The 20,031-nt window shown below is 38.2% G+C and overlaps 1 protein-coding gene across 2 annotated transcripts in view; it reads right to left on the reverse strand.

Annotated features, from left to right (window-relative positions):
* Window positions 1–51: 51 nt before the first annotated feature.
* Window positions 52–20,031, reverse strand: part of loxl2b (lysyl oxidase-like 2b) — a 60,470-nt gene continuing 40,490 nt past the window's right edge. For both annotated transcript variants that reach the window (XM_042488476.2, XM_088077175.1), the window contains 9 exons: window positions 17,410–17,593; window positions 13,296–13,447; window positions 12,023–12,190; window positions 10,203–10,368; window positions 8,469–8,709; window positions 6,860–6,975; window positions 6,046–6,182; window positions 5,842–5,953; window positions 52–4,609 (listed from right to left, as the gene is read on the reverse strand). In XM_042488476.2, the coding sequence (XP_042344410.1) occupies window positions 4,539–4,609; window positions 5,842–5,953; window positions 6,046–6,182; window positions 6,860–6,975; window positions 8,469–8,709; window positions 10,203–10,368; window positions 12,023–12,190; window positions 13,296–13,447; window positions 17,410–17,593 (1,347 nt within the window). In that variant the 3' untranslated portion in view covers window positions 52–4,538. The remainder of the gene's footprint in view (window positions 4,610–5,841; window positions 5,954–6,045; window positions 6,183–6,859; window positions 6,976–8,468; window positions 8,710–10,202; window positions 10,369–12,022; window positions 12,191–13,295; window positions 13,448–17,409; window positions 17,594–20,031) is intronic.

Consider the following 20,031-nt stretch of genomic DNA (forward strand, 5'->3'; position numbering starts at 1 on the left):
AAATATGCAAAGCAGGGTGATGCTGAAAAATGCATACATGCACAACAAAGATTTGGTTGCTCCATAACTCTGACCTTTATTATAGTTCAACACACAAAGCAAATTGTTTCTCAGTTCAAGTATACTGTCAGTATACATAATGTAGCTGTTCAACATGTACTGCACCCTCAGAAAACAGAGGACCAGTTTGATAGCACCATTATAAAAAAAAAGTACAATAAAACAGGATTCACACACATTATTGTACGTAACATATTTAAAAACAAGGAATAAAACTGTAAATAAAAAAAACTAACTTCAATAACAGTAAGTAACTAATATCAGCTCTGTCTAAACAGGGAGAAATGCTTTTTTCTTTCTCTGAGAGGATGATATCTGTACCTTTGTGTTTCCTTAAAAAGGCAAAAAAAAAAGTAGTGAAAGGAAATAGCTTAAGCCTTCCTTTATGTGAAAGCCTGTTACTGAAGAGCAGTACTATAATCCTCCTGTAGAGCCAACAGAGTGCCACTAGTTTTGGATGACTTGCGCTAAGCTAAGATCCATTCTTGTACAGCAGATATGAAAAAGACATTAAAATATGATAGGTAAAGTTAATGTGAGACTGTTCAAAGTTTGTCTTCTTTGATGTTTTGTCTCTGGCTGCAATCTGGCAGTTACTCAGACTGTGATACAACAATGGAGTCACCGCCACAGCAGAATGTATTCATGTCTGCATAATATTCTGTTCCAGCTGTTTTGTGATGTAGTGACTAGGCGGGTTTCCATTAACTTTCAAACTGCGAATATAAGATATGCCTAACGCCTGAAACACACTGCCTGCGTAAGCAGTGCGTGAGCATTGCCTAAATAAATTCATGTGGAAATTCAGAACTCATAGCAGCAGGTGGCCCTGAAGAAGCGTCACAGCCACAACGCTGCCAGCGTGAACACCAAGAGTGTGAATCACGCTGCGGTCATGCGCTGCTCATGCATGTTCCATGCATAATGGAAACATGTCAATTTTGAAAAAAAAAAAAACTGGTACTGCACCTAGTGCTCACTGGGAAACTACTGTGACTACCTGGTGAGCTAACCACTGAAGTCACTCATAGCTCCTTCAGATTATCTCCTTTTTTTTTTTCTTTTTTTTTTTTTTACTGTTCTGTTTACTACCACCCGGCAGTTTGTTCACCATTTTACATAATTTGAATTAATAAAAAGGTTGTTAAAGAAGGAAAATAAAATGATCTGTGCTGATGAGCTTGCAAACAGTCTTGTAGGCCTTCCATCAACTCTTTTTATTTAAAAACGCTCTACATTTTTTCTTCTGACAAAACACGCTGAGTAAAAGCAAATGCTGTAGAACAGTGAGTTAGCTATGGAAGCTTTCTCCACTTTGGATTCTCCAGCTCCACATTCACACAGAGGCCCTCAGCACTGTCAATATAGATTGCTATTGCTTAAAGGTGCACATTAGTGGGTCAAAGTTCTTTCAAGTTGAAATTTGAAATTTGCTCCGATCTATTTTGTCCTAGCCAGTGAATCCATTGATTACCAGTATTCCATTGGAATGAATGGAAATTGCACCTTCTGTTTTTTTTGCTCTTTTAAATGCTGGTCTGTTCAGGTCTTAATGCAGTTAGATGAGAAATGACGAGACAAAGAACCAATGGCACACACTGGCTGTGTCGTCCTAAACATAGATATAGAAACATAGATACTGCATTGCTGGTTTGACATGCATCTGTCTGGACGCCATATTGGTGAGTTCAAGCTCTGGTCATGAAATTTGTTTTGTTATAAACATCTGAAAGTGATCAAGATAGTGGTTAATTGTTGTATTTAATTTCAGTTACTGGAGTCAAAAGAGACAAAACAGTAATCTTCTGAATAACTACAACACTGGGACATGTAAGCTTTAACTTTTGAAAAAGCAACATCCAGTGACGGAGTGTAGTTTATCAAAGTACAGTACCTAAGTACAATTTTACAGTACTGGCACTTTAAACAAGTATTTGCATTTTTTAAATTTCATGCAATTTCATACTTACATACTACATAATTTCATAACTTCTTACTACATTTTAGAAACATTTCATGAAAAGCGAGTTTAAGTCGATTTTGTAGTGAAATCTGCATCTCTCAATACACATGTGGTTCTTTACTAGCAGATCTTGAGCTCCCCAATATGGCACCCACGCAAACGCATTGCGGCAAGCTCAGAGCAGCGGCCAGTGAAGTATCTACGTTTCTATATCTGTGGTCCTAAAACCACACTATGAAATATGAACCTACAGAGGGCATAGGTAAGCTGGAGAGCCAGCGATTTAATTTCAGTTGGACTTTAAGCAATATAAGATTACTAGGTGGTGTTAAATTGCTGGTTTACGTTGGTAGGTGTAATGAATGTGGATATTTTAGAAAGGCAATGAAGGGAGAAAAAAGAAACAAGCTCCCATATTAGCTTCAATAGCAAAATATTGCTACATGTAATAAAAGTTATGAATACATCAAGACAGTAGGCAGGTTTCCATTAACCCTCAACTTGCACAAATTAAAATTGCAAATAAGATAATCAATCAATTTATATACGCAAAGTTTTTACGCTCACACGATGTGTTATTTCAAGGGATTCGAAAAAGCAATATTTTGCAAAACTGCAATGGAAACCCTTTTTTGGCCATGCAGATTTGATAAATGTGGAAATACACAACTCATAGCAGCAGGCAGCCCTGCAGAACTGCCACAACGCTGCCAGTGTGAACACCACAAGTGTGAAACGCGCTGCAGTTTGGCAACTTGCCATCATGCACTGCTCATGCATGCATTGTGTTCCAGGCGTAATGGAAACGCATCAGTTTCAAGAAACCTGCATGAGGTGGTATTTCACAAAACTAAAATGGAAACACTTTTCTCTTTTATAGCTCACATGATGCTATGGCTATGTGCTTGTCAGTATGAACTGGCTCCCTCATGATGCAGCAGGAGCTACAAGAGCTGTTACTGCATCACATAACTCTTCAAAAGTTGAGTGGATCATCCTAAAGTTTTGAATCCACAATTCCTCTGTGAAATCGTGGACTATAAGGGACTCGCCTTTCCATAATCGCTCGCATAAAACGGCTACCTTGGCTTTGATTGGAAATAATGACTCTAGTGCGGTGGCTGCAATAGACATAAACCTGCTAATGTGTTAAACATCAATCGCCATGCTTCTTGGAATGTTATCGCAAGAAAAGAAGTCGCAAAACATCACGAGAGAAGTCAAATAACATCAGTCAGTGGAAATGCAGCTATCTTGCAACTGTGTTTTATCGACCTTTCAAAAATATATGAAAAAAATATATAATATACGCAAATCTGTAATGTAAACCTGCCTACTGTCTGGGAGCTGAAATTGATGTCGCTCGATACCAATGGGGAGACATTTTAAATACGCATTTGGTTTTAGTTTTTGCTAACCTGGCACAATAACTGGAAAGCTAAATAGCAGTACTGGTCAAAACTAAAACCTCATAGGTAATGCATACTATCATTTAAATTATAGGTAAATTTGTGAGAAAGATTTTGGTCAAATAATTTTTTCTGGACTAACTGAGATGACTTTTGTGACACTGGCACCTACAAAGGATTATAGTGCAACTCCTCTTTGAAATGTGAACTTTTTCAGACTCTATGCAAAGACTACAGTCTTGCATAAAGTCTGTACAGGGATGTACAGTCCATGTACTTTTCAAGAAATTCCAGAGAAAATATGCTCCAGTTATTTATAAAAAAAAAGAAGACTTTTGGGCACTTTGAGGCTCTTCAGTGTGTAATATATTTCAGCCTTGCTGGATTAGTTTTGCAGCTGTATTGGGCAATTAGCTCTTGTAAATTGTGATGAATGGGCTGTTTGCTTTTTGAAGCTTGATTTGCATAAAATTCATAATGTAGATGTGAAACTTGAGCTTAAATAACTGACATGCAAAAGAGATGCTCATAAAGTCAGTGTATATGGACTTTAGTTTGTAAAACACACTTTATGAAACAGTTGAAAAATGGAAAAATACTGCATTTATTTCCAGACATAGCACTGCTATAGTTATCTATGATTCCTCTCCATCCTCAGGCTACCTGCCACCAACAGACAGGGCCAGCTTTGAACAAAAACTATTGCAGCAGGGTTCTGTTAAAGTGTGGCACTTCAAAGAGGACACATTTTTGATGACACTCTGTGATGCTGCAGCTTGTGTAAAATACCTGCCACTTCCCAGCAGGTTTATTTCATCACTTGTTAAAAAGGAAAAGTCACAGGGCACTAGGAGAGCTGCGCCATTCTTTTGTTCTTAACCAGGGAGGTTGGAGGTGTTTGTAAGGCTGTAGCTGCCTCTGTTTGGACAGGAGGGGGATCAAATATTCAGCTGGGGGTGGGGGCAAAAAAAGCTGCTGCCTCATGGATGAGGAAGAACATGAAAAGACTTTTGTTACCAGGGCAATGCTGACAGGGGGAATCCACCACAGATGGAGATGCGAAGTGGTTGGGGGGCTGCCAGTCGACTCCTCTCCTCTGTTTTATCTTACCTGTGGGTCACCTGGTTGTTGAGGAGGCCTGGGAACGTTTGTTCTGTCTCGATGCTTAATGAGCCACCTAGCAGAGATAGACATAATTACCACCTAACACTACACTTCACGCGCAATAGTTTAATCAGAGTCTAAAGTCGAGTCTTAAACTTTGAGTTTATGGTCCTAAATAGGAACCATTTATACGGCAAAGGTTCTTGCACAAAACGTTAAACTTGCGGTTTGGCCTTTTGTTCACACGACAACGTTATTATGTGGAGAGACCATGCATGGCATCTAAAATCCCCAAGTTAGTTTGTTCTTGGATCGATGACTTATTTGTCCAGGATTCACATTACAACCAACCAATCAGCAGCACTTCTCGATTGTGATTGAAAAAAAAAAAGAAGAAAAGAAGAATTGGCGTTGTCCTGGACTAACACTGACCGACGGCCCCGGATTAATGTGACTTGGTGGTGGTCCTGGACCAACACTTAACAACGACCTAGAATAACAACGCCAGGATAACCCCTCTTTTTTTCCCCCAATTCACATGCATAAAGTTGCTTATGCTATCAATTGTGATTATATAAAGGGTTAAAGCACACATTGCTGAGGTGCAGGTGTGGTCGGTTATAGCAGTTATTCAGAAAAATACCACCAAACACAGGCTTGGCTCGCATTCACATTTCAACAGAAGGCTGCCTTTTAGCCTTTTTATCTTAGCAGGAAGAGCTAAAGTTACCACAGGCGGCATCGGCTTTTCACACATTTTGTTCCCCAATGGGCCTCGACAAAAAACAACGTATGTTCTGTTCTATAGTAAGGAAACATAACAGCATGATGTAAAAGCTGTCAACATTTAGTTTTTGAATTGTTTCATATTTGATTTTGTAGTAATTTATTATTTATAATTTTATTTTATTTTGACTGCTCAGGGATGTTCAAGCAACCGCCTGTTTATGCACTGTTTTCAATGATAATCTGTTTTTGAGCAAAGTTATGGGAGAAAATAAGATTTTTTTTATTATTATTATTTCAATTTTTACTTTTTTAAATCCGATTCCATTAATCATGTTATTCTTTTATAGTGTGCCATTACAAAGTTACACCGCCAACTGCTAGCCTGGCATGCATACTACAACAGGATCCTTTTCACAATGTTATAATATGAACAGAGATTTTTTTCTAAACAAGGAGACTTTTCTAGTTTAAAGTTACCTCGGGTTTACCAGCAGCATAACCCTCAATTATTACATCACTAACTTTAAAGGACAGTAAATATTACGGACATTATTCCAGATAATTGCAAAGTCTTACCATTATGGCAGCTGTACATCCATACACGATGGCCATCATATCGACATCTGCATTTCAGCATGTTATTTGTGTAGTCTGACTCCGGTACCTCATAGTTTGGATTAATTACTATCTGTGAGGGGAAGAACATGAAAAAGTCAGGGAGGGGTAGATCATTTTACTCCATTACGAGTCAAAACAGCAACAGAACACAGGACACATTACCTGGAAAATGTAATCTCCAGGTTTGACATTAGTTATGTCGATCCACTGGCAGTCAATGTCGTGCCTGTAGGTATCCCAGCAGCCCACAGTGATCCCCTGCTCTCCGAAGTTAGCACATTCGTACCTTTTTTCAATACCTGAAATAAGACAAGACAAAATGTAAAAATGTTGGCAAATAAACCCTCTGAGACCCATTCCTAAAATGATAAAACTCTCTCGATGTTTTGGCCACTTGGGGGCAGCAGAACAAGCTATAAACAGAACACTGACATAATATTATCCTAAAAAGCAGACATTTGCACTTATTTGCAACTGTGTTTCTGACCAACTGATGCGTGCAAGACCAACAATCACACTGTTTTAGTCTCCACCAACTCCTGAGAAAACTTTCTGGCTCTTTAGCTGCTAAATACTCCACTGCATTCACTCTATAGTCATTGGTAAACATAGTGAAGCATTTAACAACTTACTGGGGGGGTTTCCATTACAGATTTGCACAAAACTTGGGCAATATTTTTGAAATTTCAATAAAACACAACTGCAAGATGACTGCGTTTCCATTGATTGAAATGATGTCCAAAACATTGGCAGGTTTATTTCTATTTCAGCCACTCAATAAAGTCAATCTAATATTGCTGTAATAGTAAGAGTTAAGAAGATCTCAGTCACTCACTTTACACAGTCACAAACCATTGCCAAAAGAATACACTTTGATTAATGCAGCTTTAAAAGCCAGTTATTAAAAAACAAGTCTTTCTGCCACATTTCTGAAAAGATAAGTTAATGTCAAATCAGAGTCAATTTCAGTTCTTACCTTCATCACACTCTGAGTCCTCCAGGCAAAAACTTGCTTTGTGTCCTTCTGCCACTTTGGTTCCATTAAGGCTGAACAGGTCATAGAGCGTGAACACCTCCATACTGTGATAATGCCTACACAGAGACAGAGATATCATTTTAAAAACCTTGTCAGGCTCAAATGTCACACAAAAGTACAAGTAGGCACTTCTTGTCTGTTGTAACTCTATTCTGCTAAAGAAAGAGCAACAATGTTCAAAAAAGAAAATCTAGTTGGCATCGACAATCAACAGCTTTTTTCTTTAAATGGTGTGATTCTGGCCTGATCGACTGTCAGGTTCGGCCACTCAAATGTGCCAAAGGTTTGACGTGTGGAAAGCTGGTAGCTGCATGAAGATGCCAGCAGTGAACTGTTCCTCCAGCCAACACAGGAACCACAAAAAAATGTGGAACTTTTTGTACACTAGCTATAGCTTACAGCTCACTGACAATTACAGGGTAGCTGAACACGAGGATGGAAAAAAACTGCTGCAGGGACAAGGCATGATGGGAGCTGAGTCATCTCTCTTTCTTTGAATTAAGTCTAATTTGAGATGTCATTTCTGAATCATTCAAATATCCTCTTCTACTGTGCTGTTTATAAAGGACTTTATACTTGTGATTTATAATTAACTTGTGATTTATCTTCCTTGTACATAAATCGGTTACATCTGATTCCAGTGATGAATGTCACATGCATTTCAGTAGGCTCATTGTTCTGCAAGAAAGACTACAAAAGTGTCCTGTTCGTTAATATAATTTAAAGTTTTGCTGAATTTTACAACTGCCCATGAATATCTTTAAATAAATCCAAGTATCTTATGTAAATATTTGTTTAATAGTGATTACTTAGTATCCCCCACTACAACCAGATTTCCTTTCATGTGAGAGTAGAAAAGATTTTGAAAAAATATAAGACATCACCACAGGAAATTCAAACTTTCAACATGCCGTCCTGAATTTCTGAGCTAGATTAGCAGTTTATTAAGAAGTCCCTTAGCATTCAGATAAATCCACCTATTTGTTTTCTTTCGACAAGTTAGATAAGAAGATCATGTCTGTGTGTGGAGTGTCAGCATGGGAGGAATTTTGTAAAATCTCAAGGGAGCTATTTTTATTTATTCATTTTTTTTGTTTAAATTTTCACTTGACTTTATTTTGAAAAGTTGCTGTGAACTTGCTGTATTTGATGTTTAAAGTTTTAGTTTTGGTTAAACATTTGCTAAAGGCATTTCAAAAAGTTTTGTGTTGAAGTTTGTTATATTCCAAATTCTAAATATTGAGAGAAAGATTTTCATTTTTATTATAAATGTATATCGATTACAAATATCACTTATCAGTCTCATGAACTACTTATAATCGGTATCTTTATCAGCCCTTAAAAAACAGTGTCGGTCAGCCCCTACTAAAAGGACCAAGACCGTTTTACGTTCCGGGTTGAAATCATGTTTATTTCTAGGTGAGGGGGTTAAATTGCCTTGCCAGCCTCAAGTGGCCATTAAATCAAGTGTTATTTGTGTGTTGTTGTTGTTTTTTTCAGCCCTGGATGATGATTTTTGGACAAAACCATTGAACTCTGTCACACTGACCTGTGACAGTCGTGCCACACCCAGGAGTGTCTGCCAGCTTTGGGCCGGAAGTCCGACTGGCCGTTGTTGTGGATCTGGGAGGAGAAGCGCAGCAGGCGGCGGTAAGAGTTGGCCGGCGCCTGGCTGGAGGTGGAGGACAGACAGTTCTCCTCGTACGCGCACTGCAGCATGAACATGGGCCTGTCCTCCATGTAGGTGGTCTGCTCCACCACCTGAGGGTTCAACACCAGGTCAGGAGCCGCTGTGGACAGGAGGATGAAACAGAAACCACAGAAAAGCAGACATTTTTAGAAACCTAAAGAAAACGGCCCTGTCATTGGAGAAGCTCTAAATAAAATGAGTGGCTTCTGTTTCCAAGTGCAGAGCCCCAGTGATTCAGGAGGGATTTTGGACTTTGAGTTATGCAAACATTTCTCTGAGGAAGAGCTGATCCAGAGACAGAAATCATTCCATTTGCTGAATTAAAACTGCAGAGCAAGAGTCAAAGCTTTTCAGTGTGCATGTGTGATCTGACAAATTGAATAGCAAAGGCTTTGTCAAGGTATAATTAAAAGTGGAAATGTTAACTAATTTTTTTTCTTTTTTTAATTTTTTTTTTCATGACTATGCAACATTCATGTTTTTAAAGGAGCTGTATATGAGATCTGGGCATAATTTTAGATTAAAACATTCAAAAAATGAACTAACCCTATCAACATAGTGTGAAGAAGTAACACTTTTGACATTATGTCCAAGATGTCTATGTATTGTATTGCAGAGATATCCCTTGCTAAGAAGCCAGGAGCAGGCTGTCCCTTCTGTAATCACACATCCGGGCCTGAGAGGCGACGGTGAGACACTGTAGATTTAGACACGCCGGAGAGGATAAAGAAGTTGAACCAGCCAGTGTTGTGTCAAAGCGCGTTCCCCTGTCGATTAGTGCCTCCCCCTGTTAATGTGTAGCGCCCCCGTTGGTGGTTATGGTGAGGGCTAAGGGTTTAGGTCAGGTTTAGGTGAAAAGGAAATACATATCAATGGGGAACAACCCCGAGTCGGTGGTTTGAGTAGAGAAGTTACAGTCTCAGTGAATTAGTTAGTGTGTAAGAAACACAGCTTTGCAGAAGCTCCGGGAGAACGACCGTTATATCCCCATCACAAGCAGCAAATCTAGAGTAATATTGGTGTGTCTTTCCCACACTGGAGACAGCTCTTGGAGAGTGAAAAGATACGATTTGTTTTAGACCGGTAAGTAACGTGAAACTTTGGCTATTTACTGAAAAAAAGTCTTTGGTGAAACTAATGACAACACAGACTGTAGGCTTACAGTTCACGATAAATTTTTGACATGATGTGACTGTTTTCTTGTTACTGCGCCGTTGCTAAAACTGAGCTCAGTAAGCTGTGAAGTAAACTCTACACAAACGCCACACATGAAGATCATGAGACGACAGCCTTATTTTGACCGACTGTATTCTTACTCTGCTGTCAGTTATGAGTTGCCTTTATTCGTGACTGAAGACAGTAAATTGCAGTTGTATGGACACATTAGTTAGAAGAGCATCTAAGGAGTGAAATACTGCCCCCCATTCAGTTGGACTGGGTGGCTGGAAATTACAAATAGCTCCTTTAAAGAGGCTACAGACTATTTCACTGATGTAACAATACATGATATCTGGGCATGATTTCTGACAATTACCTCTGACAAGTATTTACCACCAACAACATTATGTTATATATGTACTGTGGGTATCTTACTCTCAGAGCAGGAGACTCCGGCAGCGTTGCGTCCGCCTCCTTTCGGGCAGCTCAGGTGGGCTCCATGGTGCAGGCAGTGGGACAGAGACATCTCAGTACCAGAGCAGCGGACGCCGCTCATCACCACAGCGTCTGCGTTCACCTCTCCCGGCCAATACCAAGTCTCCTGTGACAAAACATGACCCACACAGCTGACATTAGAGGGACATCACCATGCCATCAGCCTCTGACAAAATACACTTTGATGGATTACAAACTCACTTTGAAGCCCAGGTGCAACTCTTGGTTAGACTCCACACATAAACTTATATATGTTTTTTATCAAGCATGAAATTGAACTTTTAAAAAATTCTATAATCAATTCACTGTGGTTCACTTCATATATGAGAGCAGTGTTCACTGGTGCCGATTTGGGTTCAACATTGGAGGGCAAAAAAAATGGTAAATTTTGATGACCTGCTCATGCTATGAGTACATTAGTTTCAGTCTAATGGTGTGTTATACCTGAAAAGATACCAAATATATGCTGACTGTATATCAACTAAATATTTTACTGTGATAATGCCAAGCAAATGTTTCATTTTGTTAAAGGTATCCATGTTCACAGTAATGGATTGCTTTAAATAAAGGTGATTCTCTTCATTGACCACTAGAGGGCACAGCCAGACCATCATACTCTCAAGATACTATATGATGTGTTATGATGTGTTTTCAAAGTACAACTTTACTCTCCAAACAAGCCTGCAACTTACGTTCCTATGACTGGAATATATGAATATGTAATGTATGAATGAATATGTGATGAAGAAATGAGCCAAACACAGTAACCATAACATAGTAAATACACCCTTATTCCAACAAACAGTCCTCACTTTGCCTCAAGGTAAACCTGACATCTATAATCTATAATATCTATAATCTATACACCTATAATCACACACAAACCATTAGTTTACTATTTCCTCTCATAAAACTCTGCTCTTCATTCCACACATCTGCAAAAACTGTCAAAAGCTGTTAAATGGTTAAATATAACTATTAACAAAATGACTTTTAAACATAACACAACTGTGATGATAAGAAATTATTATATTCGTAATTTCCAGACTGGCAGATGAAACTGACAAAATAAATTCAAAGCTGCATTTTTGGATTTCAGTGTAAGTTAAAATAATCATATGAACTGAAAATTGTCATCATCCTGCTGTGCCTCCTTTATTAAATCTTTTAAATTCATCCATTCCGAAAATGAAACGATTAAGGCCATTTGCATTTCATTTTCATTAGAAATGAACTGAATTATTGGGACACAATTCAAATTCAAAAGTGCTTTCAATTTGTAGAAGATGATTGGATTGAATGGATAAAGTTTACAACACTGAGTCAAAAATAAATCAATAATTGATTAGGTTTTCACAAATTGTTCTCAGGAAATTCAACCAAATTCTCTATTATAATGAAATGACACAGTTCTTTTCAGGTAAATTCCTTTAGGAAATTTGTGAGAAAATGTGTGCACACAGCAAACAATAAATCAGGACTTTGGAGATCCAGATACAGCAAAAAAACACTAATAATACTACACTTGACATGTAAAGTACACCAGAAAATTAGGGTTAAACCAGAGTTTTTCCTGCCAAAGATCCTGTGTTCAGATTTGTACTGTCTAGGTTTGCTGGAGAATAAACACCATTTGTTGGTTTTGTTCTTTTGTGATATTTACTTCAAAGGCTGTAACATTTCCACTGAAGAGAGAAAACTAAATCCTGTCACAAACCCAAACGGGATGCTTCCAACCCGCTGGCTGCTGCAACCTGTACCTGGAAAGCATTGCTGGCGAAGCCGAGACCCAGCTGTCTGCACACCACCATGGCCTCCATCGTTCCCCAGTTTTCACTGCACACCGTCCCCCACACCAGAGAACCGTTCCTCTCCACCAGCACCTCCACACGGCCCTCATAGGGGTTCCGGCCTCCACTCAGACGCAGCTAAGAAAAATGCACAGAGGTGCCGATTTAAAGGATACTGTTAAAAGAACAAGTGATGTTTCACAGGAGCATTGGGAGCATGTAGCTGGTTTTTAACATTTTGAAAATACTGGGGGAACTTTTTTTTCTAATCTTAGGTAAAGATACATTTAGCAGCAGGTAAGGTAAAGTAACAAACCCAGCATTCATGATATCTATAAAAGGCTAGCAAATTTAATTAAACCAATGACTGTAAGGTTTTGGAAAAAATATGCATGACAGTCATAATCAAGACTATGACTTGAAGCACTAACAAGATGCAATAAAAGATGCTGATAAAAAAATGATGTTATGCAGTCAGAAACTGTAAAATGATCAGTATTAATGCAATCTATTTAGCAACAGTATTGATGTTAACTAAATAAAAGTAAGAATGATTACTGAATAAAATGATTAAAAAATGATAAAAATGAATACTTGATTGAATGAACAATCAAGTATTGACACCTGGGCAACTTGGCTTTACTTCTTTCAAAAACATGGGAAAGCAGCAACAAGCAACTTAAGAAGAACGGACCCAGAAATGAGCAAGAAACAAGGAAAAAGTAAAAGAACAGTTACCTGAAAATTGCCAAAAAGTAAAACCCAAATCTAAACTAAAAACAATTTCTTACGGAAATTACCTAAAATAAACTGCTTAACATTTTTTTTTACTAATTCTGTCAAATAATTTAAAATATATAATTATCATATCTAGAAATGTGATTTTCTATTAAGTTCTTGCAATTTGCGTGACATATCTTGCCAAGTTGCTCTCTGCCATTTTTTTCTAATGTTTTTGAAGAGATCAAATCAATTAGCTCAGGGTCCAAAGGGTTAAATACTTGTGAAAGGCATTTGAATGCACCATAAGAAAAGAGATGTCAATCCAGGTTTCAAAGGGTTACTGACTGTGATACAGATATACCTACACGATGTGCACAATATCTGCACGTCTGCAGAAGGCCATACGCTTAAAAGATTTGGAAGGGCAGTCCTCGCCTCCTGCTACAGTTGGTGCAAACTAAACAGTCGTGTCTCTTAGTATGTTTCTGTGGTGTGTGATTAACACAACAGTGAAGCTCACCGACTCCTGGAAACCCATAGCAGGAACGTTACATCTGACGGCTGCATCCTCCTCGTGGCTGCAACCAAGAGCCTCCTTGTTGAAGAAACACTCTGTGATGGACTTCTCAAATCCAGAGCACTCCACCTCATTCATATGCACCGGGCCCATACCTGAAAAATACAGACAAGACAAACTGTTTCAAAAGATGCTTCCCACTGAAACTGAGAGGGAAAAATACATGATTATTATTATGGCAGAGACATGCCTGTGTTGTGTTTCCATTTCATGTCATTTTACATATTTCATTCAAAAATACAGCTCCAGTTTGTAATCAAACAAGAGTTACCACCAAACAAATCTGCAACCCGGCAGCAGAGAAAATCTATACAGTCTGCACAGTTTGAAGGTGGACACCCAAGACGAGTGTCATCACTTAAATATCTGACCAAATGAGTTACGGTGTCGAATAATGTCCAGAAAACATTATGATGTCACAGTGAAGTTGACCTTAGACATTTTGGATAAAAAAAGGTATCACCACTTCATCAACTGATCACACAAATGTCTACTCATTTGTGTGAAATTTTGTCATAGTTAGTGTTTGAATTCTTCAGCTATGGCCATAAACATGTTTTTTGAGGCCACAGTGACCTAAGGCCACCAAAATGGAATCATTTCTTTGTTTAGTCCAACTGGACGTTTATGCTAAGTTTGAGAAAATTCAAGGTGTTACTGAGATATGGCATTCATGAGAATGAGATGGATGTGAGGTCAGAGTGACTTTGACTTTTGACGACCAAAATCTAATCCAAGTGGATGTTTGTGCCAAATTTGAGGAAATTCTCTCAAGGCGTTTTTGAGAAATGGCATTCACGTAATGATTAGACTAGATCAGATCAGATCAGATTATAAAGCCTTAATTGTCCCTGAGGGGCTATTTAGTTTGCAACAGTAGTCAATATACCAAGTCACACCATGATGAATAAATAAATACCATAAATAAAGGCAGAAATATATATAACATGTAAAATACAGTAGATGTCATCAAAGTTAGTTGTGGTGAATATGAACAATAAAGGCTCATCATTAGTTGTACAGTACAAGGACATCAGGGCGTAAAGCTTGTTTGAAATGAGACAGATGTGAAGTCCCAGTGACCTTGACGTTTGACCTTTGACCACCAAAATCTTATCATTTAATCTTTGGTTCCAAGTGGATGTTTGTGCCAAATTTACAGAAATTCCCTCAACGCGTTCCTGAGATATCATGTTTCACAAGAATGAGACAGACAGCTCTGGTTTAGTATCTTAGGAATTTAAAGGAATAGTTCAACATGTGTATTAGCCTAGCTTAGCATAAAAACTAGAAGCAGGGGGAAACAGCTAGCCTGGCTTTGCACATGTCTAAAAATTGGCCTGCAAGCACCTGTATTCATGTGGTCACTGTGAGAGTGAAGACAACAGAGGCCATAGTGGCTCAGCCAAAACATGGTGTGTAACAGCCTATAACTCTCCATAAAACCACAACTTCTCATTTTTACACTTAGGGTTTTATATTAAATGAACAAAAAATATATATATTTCCCCATGCTTGTAGTTATTATGCTGAGCTAAGCTAACCAGCTATAGCTTTATAGTCAGCGTACAGACAGGAACATGGTCTCACTCTTTCCATCCAACTATGGCCAAAAAGCATGTGAGCATATTTGCTAAAACAACCGGACTCTAAGCACGAAGGATGAGTAGTTATGAGAAGATTCAAAACAGCTCTGATTTATACTTTATGTTCTAAAAAGACATGCCTTTTCCTATAATGTTCTTTGCAAATGTTTATCATGGTGTACTATGACCATCTGAGGTTTTTTTTATTGTTTCCATCTGAGCTTTGTTTTTCTCCATGAAGGGTCACAGAGTGCCACTGATGAGAAATCATGATGGAAAATGATTTTGGAAAAGTCACATTCACTCTCTGTTTCAACATTTTCCATGTCTAATAATACTGGAATGTGCAGCATGTCCCTGTTTATGAAAAAGGGAACACCTACTCCACAGAAATACTGTGTTGTATGCAGTCATTATTGGTAGACCCTTAGAGAAAATGGTACTTTTTTTCCATAGTATATCTTTGTAACAGGGAGCCAGGTCTTTACAGCACTGTATAAAACAGGTGCTAGATATCTGCTGAGTGTGTAATTTAGATGCAGGTCAGTGGCACATATTTTGTTGGGTGGGGGACCCAACTTCCAAAGCTGCAATAAAGCTCTCCATGCAGCCAGCGGGTGATGGAACCCTGCTGGTGCAGTCTGGGTAGAGACTCGTCACTGGAGACCATAAAGTGAGACTGCTCTGAGTGAAGGCCTCCATTAGAAAATAACTAGACAGGGTGGGGGTCTTCTTTTGGGCCCAGTCCATACCCTCAGGAAGCACAAGTTAAGCATTGTAATAAAAATACCTACCAATTTCCAAATGTGACTCCAAATGTTCAGTTGTTACAGCTTTTTGAATTTTTTTTAGTTTATTTAGGTTGTTTTTTCTATCAGTTCTGATATTATTGTACACATCAAAATAATCTCAGTGAAGTCACTACCAAAATGACTAAAAGACCCAAATGTTACAAAAACAAAAACAACCCAGAGTTTTTCCTAAAAGTATAAAACAGAAGCGCTGTTTTGAAGAAAAAAAAATTGCTGTGGCCCTTAGGCATTATTGTTCTTCTTCTTCTTCTTCTTCTTCTTCTTATCATTATTATTATTATTATTATTATTATTAATTTATTTCTTTTTAATGAATTTACAGGTACAATAACATATTAAAGCAAGGTGAGAAGGGAAAAAAGAGTGGCAGGGGAATAAAGAGTTTTGTTTACTATAATCTATGTCAGTGTTAATACTGTTGGGCTAAGATTTGGTGTAAAAGCTGCATAAATTCATATTTTTTAATTATTATTATTTATTTTAGGTCACAATGTTTCCATTGTATTCAGGTAGGGGCAGAAACCCCTAAGACAGTTTAACAATAATATTTTTTTTTATATTAATAAATCAAATTGTATGAGAAGTGTCACTTGTATTCACAAACCTACAATTATCACCTGAATGTGCATTTCCCCTCTGCTCTATGAAGCGTTAAGGCCTCATTCAGCTCATTTTTATGGTGTTTTGGCTCCCAATGTTAGTGTTTTGGTTCACACTTATTTACTCACAGTCTTGCTTCTAGACACAACAGGCAGCTGTTTACAGCAAAACTGATATTTCACAACAGTTTAACACTAATTTTCCAGCACTTAACGGTACAGATGCAGATGGGGGGGTAGCTGGTGAACATAGTGGAGCTTTTCACAGATGAAGAGCCAGATATTTACCTCAAGGGTTATTAATCTAGAGCCAAAATAAGGGCAACTGACAAACGACAAATTGACAAATCTGTCAAGGAAACCCGCCTTTTTTTCTCCACATGCTCTGCCTACAGTCCAGCTGAGCTCGGCTCTCTCTATCTCTTGCCTCAGTCAAGACGAATACACAGGAATCTTCATATATCCCGACAGAGTGATGTCCAAATTCATACCACCTCAGGACAGACTCCCATCCTCACAGACCTGCACAATATAACTTATCCTGTTCCAGCGAGCTAAATCGCTTTAACCATCAGGTCTGTGAGTTCATGATTCTCTGCTCGGTGGCACGCAGGGGTGATACAGGGAGGACAGCTTAAAGGATAGAATTATGGCCTAAAAATGTTTGGGATATGTGGTTTTGCTACATAGTCGTAACCCTCCATCTCATGTCATGTGGACATTATGTGTGCATGTTTGTTCCAACAATTAAGACTGTCAGTCTGAGCTCAGTGGCATGAGATTGTTTCAGGTCGACTGTATGGTTAGTACAGGCTGTTTCTGCTCACAGACGTTTCTTTATGCTTTAGCTGCTATAGAGAAAGAAGATGTTGAAAGAGGGAGACAGCAGCACTCTAGCTGAGATTAGGCTGATTCTAATGACACAAAAAGCCTTTAAAAACCCATTTTCCTTTACCCTTCACTCATGTTTCCCCCCAAATCTAAATGTGTAGCAAGGAGCAGCTGGAAAAAGAGTCACTTTTCTTGCACAAATAAAAGTGAAAAAGGAAAAGCAGTCTACCTTGCCCTAGGCGACCTCCAGACAGGGCCTCTATGGCCGTACCAAAGCCCAGCTCCCGACACACCACGGTCGCAGACAGCAGGTTCCAGTTATCATCACATATGGTGCCCCACTCTCCATTTTTCAACACCTCCACTCGGCCCTCGCCTACGATGGCCCCACCACGAATACGAACCAACGGTTGCTAGACAGGAAAAAGAGAGACACTGTGAAACACATGAATGTAAAAACTAAAATGTTCAGATACTAAAACCACATTTTTTTGTTTATTCTTCTAAAAATAACAGTCAGGTGAAAGTTTGGAGCCTCAACCTTTTTGCTTTCTGTGGTGAGCTGAGTCAGCAGGCTGCGTGGTTTCATGTTCATAGAACATGCTATTAATGCAGCTCTCCCATTAACTGTTTGGACAAACTGGAAGTGTTTAATTTTACAGATAAACACATTAGTGGCTGTTTAGTATGATGTGCTGTTTGGTATTCATAAAGTCATCTTAATGTTCCGGCTCTGTAATACAATCCTTACTCCAGATGTAGGCCTATAAATCCATTTATCATTTGTTCATTTGTTTTTCCAAAATAAAACAAAAAATGGCTTGTTTTTTCAATATTCGATTCCAAAAAACAAAATGATAAAAACAGAAAATGATTTGCTTTTCCAATTTCTGATTTTGTGCTCAAATAAAAGAATGGAAAAAATGATAACAAGGATGTAGGTCTATACATCCTCCACATACTGGTATTGACAACAATGTTGAACTAATCACCATCCAAAAATGTGACACATAATCTTGTAAAACAATAGACAATAAAAAGGATGGTACCCATTACACTACAGTACATGTATTTCAGATATATGTTTCGATATAGAGCATGATCAAAGACTGTCTGAATAACTTAAAGGGTCATTTTAGTACTTTTCAAACTGGACCCCATTATGTTTTTGTGTTTAAAAGACTAATGGGAGCAACAATGTTTGACCTTGATTCAGTATTGGGCAGCAGGGAAGCAGGAATGTAATGTGCAGTAAATGTAAGGTTAAGGGGCAATTGTGCAGGTTCACTTAAAGTGTGTGTTTTTACCACTAACAGAATCAGATTGTTTAAGTGTCTCAGACATTATGTAAAGCATCTCTATAGTGATAAACCTTTGTGGTAAAGAGTAAAATCCTTTTTGTTTAACCAGAAACAGCCCCAAAATCGCAACCGCCAATTACACCAGACTCCACTGAAATAAACAGTAATTTTAGCGTATATGGAGCCAGCATATATTTACATCTAACTGGATGAACTCAGGGTTTATTTCAGTGAAACCAGCGTGGGTGATTGTTGGAACAGTGGAAAGATTAACCACTAAGGTTTCTGTGAGTTTTATTTTTCCCGTACCAACTTTGAATGAAGTGTGTTTTACAGTGATTAATTTGCTGTTTATTTAAATGGAGTCTGGTGGATAAAGTAAAGTGCTATGAAAATGAGAGTTTTATAAATGGTTATCTTCTCATAATGTTGTCCTATTATCCTGTCAGAGCATTAACAAGCTAGCATTCATTTCCTGCATTAGCTAGCAAACATCTCATAAATTGTGGGCATTGTCTACTTGCTGGCTTTGCTTTAAGTTAGGATGCTTAAATGTTAGCATCAGTTGATGAGAGAAAAAACTTATTGCAACATTATATCAAAAATTAACAATTCACCTCAGTCAAAATATGCATAAAAATATAACAATGTAATATTTTGCTAATTTTTTGCTTCTTTGCAGTATCTGCATGTAGTTGAAACAAACGGTTTCAGTGAAAACAGGCAGGTTTGTGAATGCTTATCAGTCAACCATCGTTAATGTTTGCTATCATAACTAAGTTACCTGAAGTTAATCTGCCATACATTCACCCAGTGATAAACAATGATGCTCAAAGGCATATTTAACTAATGTATATGTCTTTATTACGTTATATTTGTGACTGATAGCCCTCGAGTTAAGTGTCAATAATTTAAAATCTGCTGCATGTGTAATTTATGTAGACAGAAGAACTTTTCATTTATTGCATATTTGCATGGTGTATTGTATAGCTGTAATTGCTTATAATATAAAAATACATTGAGAAATTAGCTTTTTAAATTTAGGTTTTTTTTTTCTTCTGGGGGACACCAGATGCCCCTACAGATTTGGCCCCCTTCAATGTTGACTCAATGACTATGGCCCTGCAAAGGCTTCACTGCACTTTTACACCAGCTATCGGGTAGTTTTATCAGACAGGAGCTTTGTTTTTTTTTTTCTACAAATGATAATATCTGGTTTAAGGATAAAAATTCTTCATGTCAGACTTGTTATAAACGTTTTGGAAGATTTAGGACATGATGTCAGGCACGCCGCTCCCAGCCCGGCACTCAGCTGTGGAACGTGACAGAGAGCAGGCAAGCTCAAACCTCACAGTGGAATGTTGCTGGAGTCACACAGACAGAAGTTCGTGTCAGCTTAGCGGTGCACTAAATATTTTTTAGTATTTCCTGGCTTGATGTGAAAGTTGGTTTGGCTGTTTACAGACTGACTAAGTTTCACATCCCCTTAAACCCTGAGACAAAACAAAGTCTATTTCAATCTCCTATAGGTGTGAAAACATCCCTCTTTC

Source organism: Plectropomus leopardus, chromosome 4 (genome assembly GCF_026936395.1).
Source record: "Plectropomus leopardus strain MGB_pleo_1.0 chromosome 4, ASM2693639v1, whole genome shotgun sequence".
Lineage (NCBI taxonomy): Eukaryota > Metazoa > Chordata > Actinopteri > Perciformes > Serranidae > Plectropomus > Plectropomus leopardus.